This window comes from Schistocerca americana, chromosome X (genome assembly GCF_021461395.2).
Source record: "Schistocerca americana isolate TAMUIC-IGC-003095 chromosome X, iqSchAmer2.1, whole genome shotgun sequence".
Taxonomy (NCBI): domain Eukaryota; kingdom Metazoa; phylum Arthropoda; class Insecta; order Orthoptera; family Acrididae; genus Schistocerca; species Schistocerca americana.
This window is the reverse complement of record NC_060130.1, coordinates 804,877,283-804,893,645: the sequence shown is the minus strand read 5'-3', so window position 1 is coordinate 804,893,645 and position 16,363 is coordinate 804,877,283. Positions and strand designations below refer to the sequence as shown.

Here is a 16,363-nt window from a genome sequence, read left to right as displayed (position 1 = left end):
CATATAAAATTCTCTTGCAATTTTCTCAAAATCACCTAAATAATACACCTTGCTACTTGTTCATTATTTTGTTCTCATGGGCTACTAAAAGTGTACAAAGTCTGAAGTAAATCTGTGATCCAAACATTGTGGCCTCCCCTTGTCAATTTAACAGAGATTCAAAAGAGTTCATTATTTGAACAGGCTGGAGCACCACCCTGTTGGCACCTTGATGTCTAAGAATTTTTGAATCAATCCCTTTATCAGCGATGGACAGGCCACACTGGGAAAAAACCTGGCTCTTATGTTCCTACCAACAAGATCTCCTGATCTCACACCCTGTAACTTTTTTTAATAACTATAGCTGACCAGCAGAAGTGCATCTCAGCTATGGTAAATTTGATAACACAACAGATGAGGGCAGCTGCTGCTTAGATGGTTGTCATGCAGCAGAAGAAGGACACACAAACCTGTGTTAGTAAACTGTATAACTTCCTGTTTAAATCTGTACATACTTCATCCTTTTTCAGTTTATGTTTCATGAAGTCAAAACTAATTAAATAGGGTCCGTATTCTTGTGTAACATTCTACTGACATGGAAAAAAATACTTGTTAATATCAAAGCAATTGCTTTCTCATATTGTAAATTTGCCAGTAATTTAAAAATTAGTTACTTCTTTTACAGTGAATGAAATCATGGAGCTTATAGCTTTATGAGTACAGAAATAATTATGATTTTCCATTGACATAATAAAATCATTTAAGCAAAATTTACCTTTGTTTCATTATCAAGACTTTGTAACCATATAGTACATATATCACAAATTTATTTAATTGATTAATCACTAAATATATGCCTCAGTTTTATTATTTCACACATATATTTTACACAAAGACCTCAAAATTTAAAGTAGAAGAAATAAATATTGGAATAATTACTTAATATGTGCAGTTATACTGAATTTCTTAAGTGCTTAAAAATTAAATTTCTGTGTTTAGACAGACATTTCATATTTTTTTAACAAATGATTCAAATTTGTATTCCTTCATGATATGTGATTTCAGGGACCAAGGGGTTTTCCAGGGCCTAGAGGTTTTCCGGGTCTTCCCGGTCCTCCAGGTATTCCTGGCAGTGAAGGCCCTATAGGGCCGAAAGGAAATAATGGACCACCTGGTCAGCCTGGACCCCCAGGGCAGACTGGTCCTGTTGGTCCAGTAGGACCTCCAGGGCCACAAGGACAACTTGGGCCTCCAGGACTGGCTGTAAGTAAGAACAGCACATTACAAGCACCATAAACTCTATGTGTGAAATGGGTTGTTCTTTCATCCAGTGTTAATCTACGAGGGCCGTTCAGAAAGTAACCTCCGGTTGATTTAAAAAAATACACCAAGTTAAACAAAAATATTTTAATATATACATCTTACAACTACATCTTTGCACTATTTTTCTACATAGTCTCCATAGCGATTGAGGCACTTATCGTATCTCTTCACAAGCTTTGAAATTCCTTCTGCATAAAAATCACCCGCTTGTGCCTGGAGCCAGCCTGTGACCGCATCTTTGAGCTCTTCATCGTCATCAAACCGCTGTGACCCGAGCCATTTCTTCAAATGCATGAAGAGGTGATAATCACTTGGCGCCAGGTCTGGGCTGTAAGGTGGATGGTTGATAACGTCCCACTTGAAGGACTCAAGAAGGGCCGTTGTTCTGCGAGCAGAGTGAGGACGGGCGTTATCGTGCAAAAAAACGATACCGGAAGTCAGCATACCACGGCGTTTGTTCTGTATAGCCCGCCGTAACTTTTTTATTGTTTCACAGTACACGTCTTGATTAATGGTCATACCACGTTCCATGAATTCAACCAACAACACCCCTTTGGCATCCCAAAACACCGTTGCCATCAGTTTTCTGGCAGAAAAATCTTGCGAGGCTTTTCTTGGTTTGGTAGGCGAATTTGAATGTGCCCACATCTTTGATTGTTCTTTTGTCTCAGGGTTCACATACTTAATCCAGGTTTCGTCACCGGTCACGATTCTGTTTAACAATGGTTCTCCTTTGTCCTCATAACGTGACAGAAAGTCTAATGCAGAGGCCATTCTTTGAGTTTTGTGGTGGTTGGTAAGAATTTTGGGCACCCATCGTGCACATAACTTACGGTAACCCAATCTTGCTGTCACTATCTCGTACAAGAGAGTCTTAGAAATCTGTGGAAAACCAGTAGACAACTCCGACATTGAGAAACGTCGATTTTCACAAACTTTTGCATCAACTGTCTGAACGAGTTTGTCAGTCACCAATGATGGTCTACCACTCCTCTCTTCATCATGAACGTTTTCTCATCCACTTTTAAATAAACGTACCCATTCACGGACAACTCCTTCACTCATAACTCTTGGTCCGTACACGGCACAAAGCTCACGATGAATAGCTGCTGCAGAATATACTTTGGCTGTAAAAAACCTTATGACAGCACGCACTTCACATTTGGTGGGGTTTTCTATTGCAGCACACATTTCAAACTGCCACAAAAACTAAACTAGCGCAGGTATGACGTTCACTCGACCACGGCTTGATGCCGACTGACCTGTTGAGTGCGTGAATGCACAGACGGCGTCGCTACTCCCCCCACAACCCGCACTGTGACCAATCGGAGGTTACTTTCTGAACCGCCCTCGTAATAAGTAATGAATGTTTACATAGATGTTTTCATGGATGATCATTGGTACATTTTTAACTATTGTTTGTGATGTTTCTAATGTTTTCATGAAATATGGTATACTAACAGTGTTCATTTATACCTCCATTCCTCATCCAGATATATGCTTCTATTAAATTTATTTTAACTCCCTCCCTCCCTCCCTCCCTCCCTCCCTCCCTCCCTCTTCCTCTCTCTTGAAATGATGTTCTCAAATAAAACAGTTGTTTCTGATTTAGGAATTGTGGCTTCCCAACTTAGTCTTAATTTTCTGTTCTTCTTGAGACTCTTTCTGATTTTTGCTCATAATCTTCAAAGCACTAGATTACTGAAGGTATCTAGGCATTTATATGTACGTGATTAGAGTGCAATTCACACAAAGTGTTTTGCAGAGGGTTGATAAAACACTTTAATTCTTACTGTGTGGAACAACTTAATGTCACCTATTTGGGCTAAATAGTTGATTAAGGATAAATATTTGTCCAAAAATGCTCTTTGGAGAGTTTTGGCTGCTTAATCTAAGCCTAAGTAGTTTGGTTAGTGGAAATTATTCATAGCTGTTATTGTTTTTGTGATTTGTAAATACAGATTATTATGCCTGAATACTTTGGTTAATGAAAATAATTTGAGAAAAGTGCAGTGTTTAATTTTTCTGTTTATTCCTGCAAAAGGAACAGTAACAATCATCCTACAAATTATAAATTATTATTACGGTCAGAGGAAGGCAACGGCAAACCACCTCCATTAGGACCTTGCCTAGTAAGGCGGTGCGGGTCTCCCGCATCGTTCCCCTACGCTCTGTAAAGAAGCATGGGACGTCATTTCCATTTTTCATTTCCAATTTCAGGGACCTCAAGGTAAGCCTGGAATACCAGGTCTGCCAGGATCAGAAGGGTCCCCAGGACATCCAGGAAATCCAGGCAGCCCAGGGTCAAAGGGGGACACAGGTCCACAAGGACCTCAGGGTCCTGTTGGTTTTCCAGGACCAAGAGGTGTGAAAGGAGATGAAGGAAAGAGAGGAAGTACGGGAGACAAAGGAGACAAAGGAGATAGGGGTGCTGATGGTGAGAAAGGAGACATGGGGATGAAAGGAGAAAGAGGAGCCACTGGTCCACAAGGTATACCTGGACTTGAAGGGCCTGAAGGTCCAAAGGTTGGTTCAAACATTAATTATGATCTGATATTGTTGTTTTCAGATAAGGTAAGGAAAGAAAAGTATAATACAAAACATTATAGTACAGTGTACTGGCACCTACAACATGCATAATTTCATTGTATTAAGTATATTTACTTTGCCACACATGAAGTAATTTGGATTACACTTACTTTGAAGTAAGTATTCAGATATATTACAGGAAGAATCTAGACACATACTCTAAAGCATTTAAACAGTTCCTCACAAAGACTGACTCTGAACACTCATCAAGTATAACAATAAGCCAGTGTTTTGTGCTTCACAAGTAGCATTCCAGGGAAGTAATCAATGTTCTGCATTACAAAATTACCATTATCATATACTAGAGGAACTATTTGAAATCATAACTCTCCTAAACATTAACGTTGTGTATGTGACTCATAAGCTGCTTTTGTAATTACAGAGAATTGTATAATGAACACTTAATCACACAAAAGTTGGCTAATCGACATCTCAGCAATTATCTACAGCACTCGTGTCAATTAAATACAACATACCAGGCATTTTCAGTTTTTCTTTCATTGTTTTTCCCTTGCTATTTGAATATTATACAAGAATAAATATGGCAACATTCTATACTTCTTTTAAGAAATACAGTACCTTTACTACCTATAGAATATATTTCTATGAAGCACCCATACACAGCAGTAGTAATTTGCGGTCTGAGGTGATCAGTGTAGACAGGTAATGTGTAATTTTAGTAATGAATGTGATGAGTGAAATCTATGAGATTATCATTCAGTCTATACTAACCAATTACAGTCCATGATTCTAGGTCATGTAACTGCACTACCTTACTCCGAGGATGCCACTTTATTCATGACTCATACACAGAGTTGTAAAACTTCTTTAGGCTATTGCAGACTGTCATAAGTAAGCCTAGACTATGGTAGTTTTCCTGGTAGCTTGGTCAATTAAGGTCATATCTATAGTACCCATACATAAGGGATATTACCTACCTATCGCATACTACCTGATAAAGATCACTATTTTTATGTATGTGACTAATGTCATACTAGATTCTACGAAAATCTGGAAATGGTGAACCTTCTAGAAACCGAATGAGGATATGCAGGGTGTTTATAAATGAATATTGGGGCTTTAACACTTTATAATATTTATTAAATTAAACTTACAGTTAAAAATGATATGTCAAATGAAAGGGCAACTCAAACAGTCGTGTTTGGTGTCAGTGCACATGCGCAGTGCGTAACGTTTCTGCCACAATCCACTAGACAGCAGTAGTGGTGAAGGTGGCGAATAGAGAACAGAAAGCATTTTGTGTTTTGCAGTTTGCAAAGACCGAATCTGTAGTTACTGTGCAATGTGCATTCTAGCTGAAGTTCAGTTGTGATCCTACAACAGATAATAACATTTGTAGATGGTATCATCAATTTGAAGATACTGGCTGCCTTTGTAAAGGGAAGAGAACAGGATGACCAAGAGTTAGTGAAGAGACTGTTGAGTACGTGAGAGAGTCGTTCAGTTTGAAAATGCCCCTGGAATTCTGTTCATGAATGGAGGTCAAATCAACAGACTGAAGTACACGTTTGCAGTCAGGGTGCATGGGACAACCACAAGAGTGTTCCTGCTGTCATACAAAATCACATCCCAGACCATAGCCCCAGGCGTAGCTCCAGTGTGTCTAGCACACAGACAGGTTGGTTGCAGACCCTCAGCTGGCCTTCTTCTAACCAACACACAGCCATCACTGGCACTGAGACAGAACCAGCTTTCATCAGAAAATGCAACAGACCTACACCCTGCACTCCAGTGAGCTTTGGCTTGAAGTTGCACATGGCAGTGGTTTGGTGTCAGTGGAACGCATGCTACAGGGCATGTGCCTCAGAGTTGTCCTTGAAGTAACCAGTTTGTAACAATTTCATATGGAGCTGTGGTGCTACCTGCTGCTCAAATTACTGCTGCAGATGCAATACAATGCACCAGAGCCATATGCCAGACATGATGGTCTTCCCTCTTGGTCACAGCTTGTGGCCATCCAGTGCCCAGTCTTCTTGTGATCATACATTCTTATGACTATTGCTGCCAACAATCATGTACAGTGGCTATATTCCTGCCACGTCTTTCTGCAGTATCACAGAAGGAACATCCAGCTTCTTGTAGCACTATTACACAACCTCATTCAAATGCAGTGAGTTGCTGATAGTAGTATCTTCGTTGACGTAAATGCAGTCCTGACTAATGTCAATTCACCATGTCCAATCTCAAAGTTAGCTAATGCTGACAAACATTACAGTGTGTATTTAAAACAAACCTGATTTGCATCCTCATAGTGGCACTAATAGCACCACTCATATGTGACTGGCACGAAATTGGAATGTACATCATCTTTCAGATGTAGAACATATCTACTAATGTTCATTTATATCTTACAACTCCTTCTTGGTGTTGCAACTTTTTCCATCAGTGTAGTTATCCTCCTTTCTGTTATTTAAAAATGATTTTATACAAAAACTGGAGTTCTGGGTGTAGAATTTGAAAATTGTTGATTTTTAATGTGAAACAGAGGGATGTTGTAGTGAAAATAAATAAATTACATATGGCACTAGAAAATGCAATTTCCTCAACAAAAAGGTAAAATAAAAAAAGTCACAAAACAAAAATATATCAAACATTGTGTCAGTACTGCATCGGACTTACGTTACACATATTCCTGTTATTCATAAACTACTAATGCATTTATTGATATTGCCTTCGATCATGATAAAGAATGTTCTGTTAATTACAAAATAACAAAAAACTATGTTTTTTATGTTTGGGCATGTAAACTGTTCTTGCATCAAAAGTAATTGCTTTAATTAAATAAAAGTGCAGAAGTTATGCATATAACTAATTTTTATTGCTTATAAAAGGCAATTTGTAGTCTTTAAGGAAATAAACACACAGTGAATTTACACTGAATAATGTGCAGCTCTAATTATGTGCAAAACAAACAACCAAACAAACAAAAAACAAAGACAAGTCATTGGTGCCCAGTTTCTCCCTTACATGTTCATTTATATTTCTTTTCCTATCAATGCTACTAGTACTACTGTTAATCCTACCATTTACTGCATGATTTATGTAGTGTACCAAAACTGCTGAACCATAGTTTTGTTAGAGCATGACTCTGATCATGCATAATACACCAACGTCATTGGTCTCTTGGAGTAAATAAATTAGGCAATATTAGGTGAGGCCACAGCATGGCTTTCCTGGTGCAATACTTGATAGCAGATTTAATGGTATCAAGTATTATGTCTGCTGGTGCAGTTATTAATTGACTAGAATTATGTCACAACAAAGAATGCAGAATAAGAACTCAATGGATCAAAGTCATTACAGAGAGAATTGTTTTATGATGTACCAATGCTTCAGCAATCCTAGACTGAAGACAATACTGGGGGATAGAGACTAACTTAATTAACAGCATAATCACATTAATGCTGATGAGCATCCAAAATTAGGGTCCGTATGATACAGACACAAATAGTTTTTTGCAGCACCACGTAGAATAGTCCACGTGTATGTATCATGAGTATGTGCAAAGTTAGACAACATGGCACTGCCAGAGAAATAAAAATTGTATATCCTTTCAGAGGTTTCCAATTCACTCAAAATTTATTGTTGCAACAGTGCACATGGAGGTCATGAAACGATTACATTTACAGATCAATAGCATAAGTGGTTCTGAGGTACTAGGTATCAAGCCATGCTGAAACACCCATATTGGTACATGGTGTAGCCTCCACAGGCAGCAATGCAGACACTGACCCTGGCATCCAGTCGATCATACATATGACAGACACTGTCCTGGGATACATTATGCCACACCTGCTCAAGCAGTTCACATAGTTCTGTAAGAGTTAACTGACGGGTCACATGAGTCACTTCTTCTCCCATCATGCCCCAGATGTGCTCAATGGAGACAAGTCCAGAGATTGTGCTGGCTAGGAAAATTGCTCCATGTCTTGCAGAGCACAGGGAGTTTCACAGGTAGTGTGTGGGTGAGAATTATCCTGTTGTAACAACACATCACCTTCATGTTGCAATAATGGCAACAAAATGGGTCTAACGACTTTCTGCACATAACAAACTTTAGTTAGAGTCCCCTCCAGAAACATCAAAGGTGCACAAGAATTGTAGCTTAGTGAACCCCTGACCATAAGGCCTGCGGTGGGGCCAATATGTCTTAGATGAATGCACTCTACAAGACAGCACTCACCAGGTCTATGCTGTATGAACAAACAACTATCACTTGTGTGCAGCCAGAATCTGTTTCCATCACTGAAGACCATGGCATCCCATTCCATTCTACAAGAGATCCTTTGATGAAACCAGTTGAGCCCTGCATGTCAGTTGTGTGGTGTGAGTGGAAGGCAGGTTATATGTGTCTTTGCCCATAGTCCCACTGCTAATAACTAGTTCACAACAGTTTGCGTTGACACATCTGGGCTCACACTGTGGTAGCTGTTCAATCTGGCATTGCTGCCATTACAATACAGCACTCCTGGGGGCATCTCAGCTGTGTGGACATCGAGAAGCTTTTCTACGTGTGTGAGAACATTCACGTGATCACTGATATCATCATCATTTCACAACTGATGCAGCACTTCTAACTTGTGTGGCAATTCTCAAAGAGGTCCAACCCATCACATAGAATGCCACAATTTCATCCCTTTCAAACTTGCTCAGTTGGCTGTAAGAAGCAGGAGTGCATCTCTGTGGCATTGTTGACTGCCTGCTTCACACGCTTGCACCACACTGAGCCTTCTGGTTGTGATCACTCCATATTAAGGGAAGACACAGATGGTGCTCTGGTAGCTATGCCACTACTCTATCTGTTGGCAGACAACATTGGAAACTATTTTCAGTATATCTAATATCCCCCCTTTTGGCATATTCCATCATCAGATCAAAATCGAAGCCTTCTTTCCAGATGTGTTCTACTCCCCCCTCCCTCTTCCCCCCCTCTTCCTCCCCCCTCCCCCCCCCCCCCCTGCAGTTCCTTAAGTCATTGAGTAACTAAGTCTTTGGATAGCCATTGCAATATCATTGTATTTCAGATGTAGAATCAAGGGACTGAAATAATACTACTATTCTTCAATGTTCATAATGTGTGCAACTTTTGGTATAACTGACTTTTGGAAAGTATGGTAACAACTTCATATTTTTGCTGCTCTTGCCTGTTCTTGCACCTGTAAATACAATACAACAATGGGAAAATACTTCAAAAGCCGCTTCCCACGCCCGGGTTCCCGGGTTCGATTCCCGGCGGGGTCAGGGATTTTCTCTGCCTCGTGATGGCTGGGTGTTGTGTGCTGTCCTTAGGTTAGTTAGGTTTAAGTAGTTCTAAGTTCTAGGGGACTGATGACCATAGATGTTAAGTCCCATAGTGCTCAGAGCCATTTGAACCATTTGAACTTCAAAAGCCACAGTTTCATATAATGACTGATGTACTTATCCATGCCAGATTGTAATATTTTTTCTTTGTAATTTTGTTATTTATCTATGGATTTTTGAAATTGTCACTGATAAAATAATGTAATTACAAAATTCAGCTCAAACTAAGATACAAACAAATCCGTGTCTATTTGTAAAAATAAGAGAGTTAATGGAAACATTGACACTAACCTAAAATAACCATTTGGAAGACATGTGTGGCATCAATCACAGCAGTTCTGACACTGTTTCCACCATGTTCCACACAGAACTACTGAGTAATCACATTAGAGTTTCTAGCTGACCAGTATTTCTTTGATAAAATGTGATGGTATGAGTTACAAGACAGGCACCTGTAGAAAGAAAACCAGTATTGTAAGATCATTGTTTGTAATTGGTTGTCTGTGTATTATGAAACTTTTCTGGTTCACATAAAATGCTCATAGAGTAAACTGGTCACTTCTTTTTAATACATTCATGCTAGTTCTTGAAGAAATACAGCCGGCCAGAGTGGCCGGGCAGTTCTAGGCGCTACAGTTTGAAACCGCACGACCGCTACGCTCGCAGGTTCGAATCCTGCTTCGGGCATGGATGTGTGTGATGTCCTTAGGTTAGTTAGGTTTAAGTAGTTCTGAGTTCTAGGGGACTGATGACCACAGCATTTAAGTCCCAAAGCGCTCAGAGCCATTTGAACCATTTGAAGAAATACATCATACCAAAACAACTGTATTCAGATATTTTGCATCCTTGTTTGTACATGATCACTGAAATAGATCAGCACAGAGTTCTAGGTATGCATAGTTGTAGATATCTACATTAAAAATGCACAGATCAGTGTTTGCTCCAGCATGGGAGAAATGTTTCTCAAGGTGCATTAGAGTAACATTTTGGAATGTCGTGTTAAGCTGTTAATGCATGAATCAAGAGGATTTGTTTTTCAACATCATGATTGCTGTCCGCACAGAGTATATTGTATACCAATAAACTGAAGAGGAGAATGCCTAAAGAAATGAGTAGATACCCAGGATCTCAGTCACATAAATCACTTATAAGATGATTTCATTTGATATCAGGCAGGTATCATCCTTCTATAGATACCACAAGAGCTACAAAGCATTCTGCAATGGCACTAGATACATATACACAGCTATAGATGTTTTGCACCCTTGTGAACTGTGTATGAATTCAGTTTGAAGACAGATCATATTCTGTATTAGAGCTTAACTTCAAGATTTTTGTACTAGTCAAGTTTGTAATAAGAAACAATTCTCTGAAAAAAAATCTCTTCTTAGATTTCATTGTTTATACCAATATATTGCGCTGCTTTGATGTTTTTTTCACTATTAAATAGAACTTCTACATCAGATTTTCTTCTTTTCACACAATTTTATTTTTGTTTGTTGTTTATTTAATGATGGCCAACATACAAAGTCTTTTTTTAACCCAGCTTAATTAAGGGGATAAAGTTCATGGATCTTCTTGGCATCATACATAAAACTATTTGGTGCATTCCTTCTAGAGGGAGTTGGGCTGGATATAAGGACTAGATCAGTTCCTATTTCCAGAATATTTGCTATGTTTAGCATATACCCTTCCACAGGCAGTGTTATGCTATATTGTTGTTCACACATTGAATGATTTTTTAGTAATTGCCTGTCAGCAGTGAAGCCATTCAGGATTCGTGCAATCATTTGCATTTTTTGAATAGGTCTGGCTATTAGTAACATTTTATAACAATGATTGAGTTAATTACATACTTAGCTTTTAAAGAGTCTCAGAATTATTGTAGGTTTCACTACATAAAAATTCTCCCTCTTAGGATTTAGTTCTTTGTTTTATAATGCTTCTGATACATGAACAATGATTTTAGCATTGTATATACAGGGTGGTCCATTGACCATAACCAGGCCAAATATCTCATGAAATGAGCATCAAACAAATAAGCTACAAACAACAAAACTTGTCTGGCTTGAAGGGGAAAACCAGATGGCGCTATGGTTGGCCCGCTAGATGGCACTGCCATAGGTCAATTGGATATCAACTGTGTTTTTTTTTAATAGGAACCCCCATTTTTTGTTACATATTCATGTAGTACGTAAATGTATATGAATGTTTTATTTGGACCACTTTTTTTTGCTTTGTGATAGATGGCACTGTAATAGTCACAAACACATGGCTCACAATTTTAGACAAACAGTTGGTAACAGGTAGGTTTTCTAAATTAAAATACGGAACGTAGGTAGGTTTTAACATTTTATTTCAGTTGTTCCAATGTGATACATGTACCTTTGTGAACTTATCATTTCTGAGAACGCATGTTGTTACAGCATGATTACCTGTAAATACCACATTAATGCAATAAATGCTCAAAATGATGTCCATCAACCTCAATGCATTTGGCAATATGTGTAACGACATTCCTCTCAACATCGAGTAGTTTGCCTTCCGTAATGTTTGCACATGCATTGACAATGTGCTGACGCATGTTGTCAGGTATTGTCAGTGGATCACGATAGCAAATATCCTTCAACTTTCCCCACAGAAAGAAATCTGGGGATGTCAGATCTGGTGGAAGTGTGGGCCATGGTATGGTGCTTCAACGATTAAGCCACCAGTCATGAAATATGCTATTCAATACCACATCAACCACACGTGAGCTATGTGCTAGACATCCATCATGTTGGAAGTACATCGCCATTCTGTCATGCAGTGAAACATCTTGTAGTAACATCGGTAGAACATCACGTAGGAAATCAGCATACATTGCACCATTTAGATTGCCATCAATAAAATGGGGGCCAATTATCCTTCCTCCCATAATGCCACACCATAGTTTAACCCACCAAGGTCGCTGATGTTCCACTTGTCACAGCCATCGTGGATTTTCCGTTGCCCAATAGTGCATATTATGCCAGTTCACATTACCGCTGTTGGTGAATGACACTTCGTCACTAAATAGAATGCGTGCAAAAAATCTGTCATCATCCCTTAATTTTTTTTGTGCCCAGTGGCAGAACTGTACACAACATTCAAAGTCGTCACTATGCAATTCCTGGTGCATAGACCTGGTGCATAGAAATATGGTACGGGTGCAATCGATGTTGATGTAGAATTCTCAACACCGACATTTTTGAGATTCCTGATTCTCATGCAATTTGTTTGCTACTGATGTGTGGATTAGCCATGACAGCAGCTAGAACACCTACTTGGGCATCATCATTTGTTGCAGGTTGTGGTTGATGTTTCACATATGGCTGAACACTTCCTGTTTCCTTAAATAACGTAACTATCCGGTGAATGGTCCAGACACTTGGATGATGTCGTCCAGGATACCGAGCAGCATACATAGCACATGCCCATTGGGCATTTTGATCACAATAGCCATACATAAACACGATATCTACCTTTTCCACAATTGATAAATGGTCCATTTTAACATGGGTAATGTATCACGAAGCAAATACCGTCCGCACTGGTGGAATGTTACGTGATACCACATACTTACACATTTGTGACTATTACAGCGCCATCCATCACAAACCAAAAAACGTGGTCCAACCAAAACATTCCTATTTCTTTATGTGCAACATGAATATTTAATAAAAAATTGGGGTTCCTATTTTAAAAAATGCGGTTGACCTGTGGTAGGGCCATCTAGCGGGCCAACTATAGCGCCATCTGGTTTTCCTTTCAAGCTAGAAGAGTTTCATTCTTTGTAGTTTTTTTGTTTGATGCTTATTTCATGGGATATTTGGCCTGGTCACTATCAATGGACCACCCTGTATAATCCCCTCTGAGTGTGGAGGTGTGTACCTTTATTGTCCAATCTATTTCTTTGTTTTGCGTCTATGATTTCCAACCTTCAGTGAACTTATAGTTTTTGTTGCTAAGTTCTCTACCTTTCTGAAGGCACTGGAGCAGATGAATTGATGAATTGTGACTGCGAGAACAATTTTCTCATATACTCTGATACCTTTGGCAAACCCTCCCCCTCCCCCCCCCCCACCCCCCCCAAAAAAGAAAAAAAAAACCACTCTCTTTTCTCACATCAAAAGCAGAGGGTGGTATCATGACACAGAAATAATGTAAGATGAACAAACTGGAATAGTAGCCAAGGGGGTCTACTAGAGATGATACATGGCACAACCTTTTATTTCTTTGTAGGCCTTTACCTGCTAACCAGTGGCTTTTTATTCTAGCTACCAACCTCTTTGGGGTGCTTATGGTATGTCTATGTCTGAGCTGTGGTGTATGCGCTGTGATGCAGCAGTAAGCACTAATTACTGACATGTGGTGGTTTGCCAGTTCAAACCTGACAAGCAGCAGTTATTTGTTATGTAGTGTTTGTTATTTCTGGAAGGCTCTCAAAATTTCTTATGTTTGTATAAATGATGGCACTCTTCACAGACAAGTGCAGTTCTGTCTGTCAATTGGTGTCCATAATAAACATGCATTTAGTGCTAAGTGCTATACTTTACTGATAACTCAGCTTTCAGATTTTCACTTGATTGTGGCTGTAAAATGGCATTGCTTGGTGGAGACATCAGATACTTCAAAACTTCTACATCACTATGGCTCCAGTTACACAACATATAATCTGCTGCCTACATGGACAGGAACCAGAATACAAGCAGCACAGTGTTCCTGCTGCCCATATATTTGGGAGACAAATGTATTCCAGAACTGGAGCAAGTCAGCTGTACATCAAGCATCCATCGGTGTTTTCCAGAGATGCTGGTCAGGACCCATCAAAATGAGTGAAAGGACTTGACTGACCAACAAATAAATCAAGTGTGATTACATGATGTGTTTGGAAGATACGTACCTTTACTTGGATGGCATAGTTCAACAGTGGTTCAAGAATAATACAGAGAAAATCGATAGCAGAACAAATTCCAGGATGAGCTGAAAAAAACATTTGGTGATGATCAGCAGCATGTCTGCTTAGCAGAAGCACAATTGTAGGACAGGGCCCAACATCATGACATCATGAGGAAATGACACAGTCTTACATACAGAATGTTTTGGCCCTGTGCCACATTGTGAATCCAAATATGAAAAAAGCTAACAAATTCTCACACTTGATGAAAGGAGCAGCAGAAGACATGTACCAAGCTCTTCTGGTGAAGTATGTTAAAACATAACTGGAATTCTTCATGTGCTGCAAGCACATCAAGGTAATGTAACAGAAAAGAATCAGACAAAAGAAGTAATACCAACTGTCATATGTGGTCCTTACAGCAATTGTTGAAGACCACCATTACCCCACCTCTCTCATTTCCCAGATAGTAAGAGAAGAGATACAGCCAGAAAAGTTGGACCAAGTACACAAGAGATAGCAGTCATGATTTTCAGGCCAATATATGTCAGGAGGTAATAGAGAATGTGGAAGAAGAGTTGTATCAACCTTTAACACCAGCCTCCACCACCAGCTATACCTACCATGAGGAATGTATAACTTTGTTGGCAGAATTTACTATTTAATTATCATGAGTAATTAAAAGATATGACTGTGAATGCAGCCAAGTAGCCAATGCTGTGTTACTGTAAAATAGTTACAGTCACATACAGTTGTAGAATCTTGCTTTTGTGTGTGTTTGCAGAATTTTGAAAATTGAATTATTAAAGAGAAAATAAACATTGATGAGAATTGGATGGTTGACAGAGGCACTGCTAATTTACTGTAGCACTGAATCACATAGTAATATGACACTATAATACCAAAAGTAATCATTCGCACACTTGTTTGTAAAAACTACTCAGTTACTCATCCACTAAGCAACATTGATATTAATAAAATAGATACCTTTGCAGCTAATGAAACATACTACATTGAACTGCAGTGTTGGTGATATTTCCATGAAGTGACTTTACAAGCCTTTTAAGTGCCAATTTTACTACTACTTCATGGTGATAGGTTGCAGAATAAAAGGAAGCCACTTCATCACTCTGAGTTTAGGGAATTATATATTGAAAGAAACATGGACGTATTCATTGAGAAACTGCACTCTACAGCTTTTCAAACTTGGATAGATTGTTGCTTTGTTGAGGTAGACATTGCTTATTTTGTGGCATTTCTGTGGTGTGTTTTTGCATCCAGGGCAATAAATTACTTCTTCTCTCATTAGTATAACACCTCTGCAAATATAACAAGCCACATTTTTCTTCTGGATAACAGGTTTTCATTCCACTGCACTTCAAACAATGTGTAGGATGTAACTAAAAGGTATGATCATAATTTCAGAAAACATTCCTCACACATAAGGAAGAAAATGAATTAGATGGACATTGGTCCAGAAACACTTTACTTCAATGTTAGAGCTAATTTTCTACTCCTCTTCATAATCACATTTATCATGGAAAGCATGAAAAAAAGAGAACATAACAGCATTATATGGAACATTTTATTACATGAAATGCTGAAACTACACTCTTACTTACACTTGGTTAGAATGCATGGTAAGTATTAATTCTTAGGTTGACCACATGACTGAAGAGTGCCACATAAGAACATGCTGTATCTACATGATGTACAGTGTGTGCAGGCACTATCATCAGCTGATTTTCTTGCATGGGCACACTTCTACAATTGGTTCATTCAACAACATGTCAACCCTCGCATTAGTACAAATGTGCTCTTCACAGATGAGGCTCATTTCAACATGATCAGATTCTAAATTTTCACATGTAGCATGTATGGGCTGTTGCAAATCCTCATGAAACAATGCAATCACATCATCAACAAAGATTTTCTGTGAATATTTGAACCATTGTTGTTGGTCACTGTTTGTTAGGGCCTCATGTTCTTCCACCCAGGCTCAACAGAGAAACCTACCACACTTTCTTACACAATACTCTATCTGTTCTGCTAGAACATGTGCCTTTATGAATGTGACAAAACACGTACTACATGCATGATGGACTTCTTCTTATTTCAGTATTAAAGTTCATAGACTTCTAAATAACAGGTTCTGTGACAGATGAGTATGTGGAGGTGGACCAATTCCTTGGCCTTCATACTCTCCAGACTTAAACTCACTTGACCTATGTT

At 38.9% G+C, this 16,363-nt stretch overlaps 1 protein-coding gene across 1 annotated transcript in view; it reads left to right on the top strand.

The window, feature by feature from the left end:
• LOC124556687 (collagen alpha-1(XI) chain-like) overlaps positions 1-16,363 on the top strand; it is a 560,578-nt gene that overhangs the window by 385,020 nt on the left and 159,195 nt on the right. The window contains exons 11-12 of the mRNA XM_047130656.1: positions 1,045-1,242; positions 3,523-3,828. Of these exons, the coding sequence (XP_046986612.1) occupies positions 1,045-1,242; positions 3,523-3,828 (504 nt within the window). The remainder of the gene's footprint in view (positions 1-1,044; positions 1,243-3,522; positions 3,829-16,363) is intronic.